Raw genomic sequence first — 4,647 nt, forward strand, 5'->3', positions numbered from 1 at the left:
GTACTTGGGTGCTTATGGAGCCCGTGTTATGGCCCAGAATATCTTCCTGAATGTTCCATGCCACAAGGAAAAAAAAGTTATCTTTCCAGCAGCAGTTAGGTCGTGTAGTTTATAATTGGGAACGTTCCGGAAGGCTGGCACCCTGGGGGCCCTTCTATCCAGATTAAGTGTGTCACTGAGATCTTGTATGTAATTGCCAGTGAGGTGAGCCTGTGTCCCTGGGATGGGACCTTGACAAGAGCTTCTCAGATTTCTCAGAGATTCTTCACTGGAGTGTCGGGGCGGCTGCCCAGATCCCGGCTCCAGCGGAGGCCTCGGCTCCGGGAAGCTGTGAGCCTCCGTATCCGCCTGCCTCCCCAGGTTTTGTGGGGACAGTTTGCCCCGTGACCTCAATTCTCTGATGGTTGGAAGAATGGTTGGTCTCCCTTCGTTGAGCTTTTCTCTTGTGAATGCAGGAGAGGTGATCTCTAAACTCCATCCAGGTGAGACCACAACCGGAATCCTTTTCATCTTTTATCCTGACACTTCATGGACGGTAGCTGTTTCCTCTGCAGATGGTTCTCTTCCCCCCCCCGCCAACGTTTGGCAGAGGGAAGAGATGCATCGAGGGAGTGATGGTGCTTGAGGAAAGTGGGATGCTACCCAGCGCTCGGGGATCCGTCACATCCTCAAGGGAAAGCTTTCCTTGTTTGCCCTGCCCACATTCTAGGTGAGGTGTGTCTGGAGGAGATTACCCTAGGACTTAAAGCAAAAAATAGAAAGAAGGAAAGAAAGAAAGAAAGAAAGAAAGAAAGAAAGAAAGAAAGAAAGAAAGAAAGAAAGAAAGAAAGAAAGCAAAAGAAAAGAAAAGAAAGGCTCAGCCAGGTCCTGGGTGGGTGAGAAGCAGCATTTCCGATAGGCAAGGAAGAGACTCCCTACCTCCCCCTCCCGGGGCCCGTTTTATCCTGGGCCGGGCCGCATCCCTGAAACTGAAAACACACCTTTACTCTTTGGGGGTCAGACCTTCTAGCCCTGCTCCCTCAGCTGGGCCCCAGGAAACTTGAAACAGCGGCGTCTGGCTTCCCAGGCCAGCACCCAATCCGAGTGACAGCTTCTGCGCACTGGACCCACAGAGCACAGGCTCGGGAGATTAGTGCAAACTAGAACGAGGCTTTATTTGAAGAAATGGAGAGACTCAGAGGTTCTGGGAAGAACGTGGGGAGAGGGGAGGGGTCACCTGTATGCAGCACCGTGGGTCCTGTGTGCGGCAAGACCGGAGGCCAAAGGGACACGGGCCTCCCTGTACCGTCCTGAGGCCTGCGGCCGTTCGCTTGACACAATAACCTCGAGCCCCCCAGCTTTGGGCAAAACTGCGGGGCAGGGATTGGGACTGTTCCAGAATGCTGGCTCCCTGGGTGCCCTGTTTCGCTCGAGGACCGCAGAGGTCGGGGCTAGGCTCGCATTTCCCCTTCCGCACGAGGCCCACAGCGGTCCAGCCGGGAAGGAAGGGGAACACTGGCCACTTGTCCAGGAAGCTCTTGGCTCAGGCCAGCATTTGCCTCTTAGAGGCCAGGAGACTGGCTCGTGAGGTGGAGGAGGGGGACTCGTTGCACGGCGCAGCGCTTTTGGCTCGGTCAGGCCCTGGGCAGGGGACAAGGGGGTCCTCCTGGCGAGGCTGCTCGGGGCTGCACTCAGCGCCGAGTCGGGGCCGCTAGGAGGGGAGGCCGGGAGGTGCCCGTCTCCCACGGGCAGCCTTGCTGGCCCAGGTGTGGCGATCTGGGCCGGACCGCGGGGGCCTCGCACTGGGCAGGTGCCTGGGGGTGGGACCGAAGGAAGGGGCACTCGTGGCTCCGGACGCGGGATTGTGTTTGGCGCTGGTTCCAGCGGTCCACGAGGCGCTGTTCCGGCAAGGGCGGCCCCCGGTGTTCGGGCCCAGGCCTGCCCCGGAGCGGTGCGTGCCGCTCGGGGTCCCGCTGGTTCCCGCTGTAATGCCGAGAGCTCCAAAGCTGCAGCTCAGATCTGCGACATCATCTCCTCTCCCCAAACCCGCGGGCGCTGCCAAAACCCCCGAGCTGACGGCGGCTGGGTTTGAGCCGCGCGCAGCTGGGCCAGGCCGCCGGCGGTGGCTCCCAGCCCTGGTCACTTTGGCGCCGGGCACGTGGGCGGCAGCTGCCAAGCCGGGGCGGTGGCCGTGCCAGGTGGCGATACAGCTGGGGTGGCAGCCGAGCCTGGCTGGGTGCTGGCATAGGTGCCCCGGGTGGAGGACGTGGGGAAGGAGCCCACGAAAGCCGCCCGTGGGGCGCTGACCAAGCGCCCAGGGCCTGGACTGGGGCTGGAGCCCCAGCGGCCGGCTGTCCATACTGCAGAGAGCCGTTAAGGGTGGTGGCTCCGTGCTTCTGCCCGTCATTGGCCCCGAATGGGGGCCGCGCCGTGGGTCCCGGGTTACCTCCGGGAAGTTTCCCCATGGGGCTGGGGTCCCGGGGCCTCAGGGCAGGCAGGCCAAGGGGCACTGTGACTGAGGCCATGCTGTCCCTGGAGGGCATCGGAAGGGCCTGGGCAGATGGGAAGAAGCTCCCACCGGAGCCCGGGGGAGACCCCAAGAGGGGAGGCTGGGAAGGTGCGGTGCCGTCCATGGGAGTGACCTGGGTGTCAGGGGCTGGCTGGGGAGCCAAGCCGGCCGAGGTGCTGCTAGAGGGGCTGGAACCGACCGCAGAAATGATTGAAGCAGGGCCACTAGGACCCCTGGGGGGAGGGGAGCTCTGGGAGGGTAGGGCCCGAGAATCTACGTACATGGGGCTGGGCGACTCCATTCTGGAAGTGCTGGGAGCGGTGGGGAAGGCACACCTGGCATCAGCTACCGCTGTGCCCGAGGCCTCGGCTTGGGAGGAGCCTCCGCCCTCCCCCCCTCCCCCCCGTTCAGAGGAGCAGCCCCGATGGGCTTCACCATGAAGGGGGCAGGGCCGCAGCAGCAGCTGCAGGAGCAGGTCAGCCAGGAGCTGGGCTTGTCCTTGCACAGCCCAGGCCTGGTGCAGAGCAAGGAGCAGGAGTGGAGGGGCTTGGGGACGGGGCACACAGGTCTGCCCTGCCTGATCCTGGGGAGGAGGCAGAAAGCGGCAAGGGGAACGGGGCTGGGGGCAGTGACGGCACACAGGTGCCGGGGAGGGCATCCGACGGGGGGAGGTGGGGGCCGGGTGAGCGGGGCGTCCCCGGACACAGAGGCTGCCCAGAGATAGCCCCTGCAGCAGGAGCCTGGAGCACCAGGGGGCTCAGGGTGTCCTGCTCTCCCCTGCAAGGCTCCCACTGTGCATTCAGGCCAGGGGCCGGAGGGACGGCTCGCAGGGGAAAAGCCCCTGAGGCAGGCAAGGCCGAGGAAGTGGAAGGCCACCTGGGGCCACAGCTGCAAGGGGCCTCTGGGTCCCCTCGCAAGGCACTGTGCATGCGCTGGAGGGCGGCTTTCTTCTCCCGGTCGAGGTCCTCGGCAGTGACTCGAAAACCCAGCTCAGGGGGTGGCGGCAGCCTCAGGGGGTTCCCTCGCCTGCGTGGCAGAGGAGGAATCTTGTGTTTTCGGGGCCTGGAACAGTCCGCTGCGGGCGAGCGGTTCCTGTGGGTTGGTTTCTGCCCGCTGGCGGCATGGGCATCCTTCTCCAGCTGGCTCTTCCTCTGGCAGAGCGCAGACGCTCCAGCGGGACACCAGGGGTCTTCTTGGCTGCCTTCTTTTGGGGTCCTCTCGGCTGCCTTCCTTTGGGGGCTGTTTTCCTTTGGCTTGCGGCCAGACCCCTCCTTCTCTGCACACCCGGGGAGCCCCTGGCGGAGCTGTAGGGGCTTGTGATACCATTTGGCATGGGGCAGGAACTCCTACGAGAGGTGGGGGACTTCTTGGTGGTAGTGTCTTCTGACCTGTCCCGGGGGAGGGTTCTCCGCAGAGGCCCAGGCCTGGGCACAAAGGAAGAGAGGCTTCCCTGGACGCCCAGGGGCCCAAATGCCTGCTGTGCGGCCCCAGCGCCTTTAGGGTCCCTTCTCGGAGCCTCTTGCCGCTCTGTGAGCGCGGGGTCTTCCTCCAGCGGCGCCGTCCCTTTGTTGCTCTCCCCGGGAGCGACATCTTGGAGCCTCCTGGGTGCTGAGGGTTGGCACCCAGGTGACAGCCCGCTGCTGCAGCACACAGGGGGTGAGTGTGTCCACGACGGGCAGGCCCAGGCAGGACACTTGTGCTCTGGGAGCTGACAGCAGCGCCTCCTGCGGGCGGGCCCGCGGGCACATGCAGGTGAGGAGCCCCAGAACGGAGCGCAGGGCCTGCGGGATCATGGAATACCTTCTGCGAGATGCTAGGACAGAGCGCGGACGCAAGGTCGCGGGATACTTGTAGGGTGGCCTGCGAGCGGACCCCGGGGCATGGACGGCCGGGCGACCCGTGCGGGCCAAGAGGAGTCCGCGGGCAGAGTGAGCGTGCTGGGGGCGGCCCAGCCCTCCTGGCAGGTGCGGACCCCCCAGCGCCCGGGGCGGGGGGCAGGGGCAGAGCCGGCCCAGGGAGGTGCCCATAGAGCACGCGGGTCAGGGCGGACGCTGTGGACCGGGAACTGGGCTCACAGCCCTCTCCTTCGGCCGCCAGCTGGGCGGCAGAAGGCCAGGAACGCAGCGTGGGGTCTGTTGCCAGGGCACAGCTTTGGAAAT

General features: G+C 64.4%; 1 protein-coding gene across 1 annotated transcript; it reads right to left on the reverse strand.

Annotated features, from left to right (window-relative positions):
* Positions 1 to 1,670: 1,670 nt before the first annotated feature.
* LOC148163327 (uncharacterized) lies at positions 1,671 to 4,281 on the reverse strand. Its single transcript, XM_088027040.1, is given in 4 exon segments — positions 1,671 to 1,962; positions 2,026 to 2,909; positions 2,911 to 3,834; positions 4,111 to 4,281. Coding segments are annotated over 4 exon segments (2,271 nt in total).
* Between the last annotated feature and the right edge of the window lie 366 nt (positions 4,282 to 4,647).

The sequence above is a fragment of the Eumetopias jubatus genome, unplaced genomic scaffold (genome assembly GCF_037043125.1).
Source record: "Eumetopias jubatus isolate StellerSeaLion01/CBP00866 unplaced genomic scaffold, mEumJub1_p1.0 scaffold_10, whole genome shotgun sequence".
Taxonomy (NCBI): domain Eukaryota; kingdom Metazoa; phylum Chordata; class Mammalia; order Carnivora; family Otariidae; genus Eumetopias; species Eumetopias jubatus.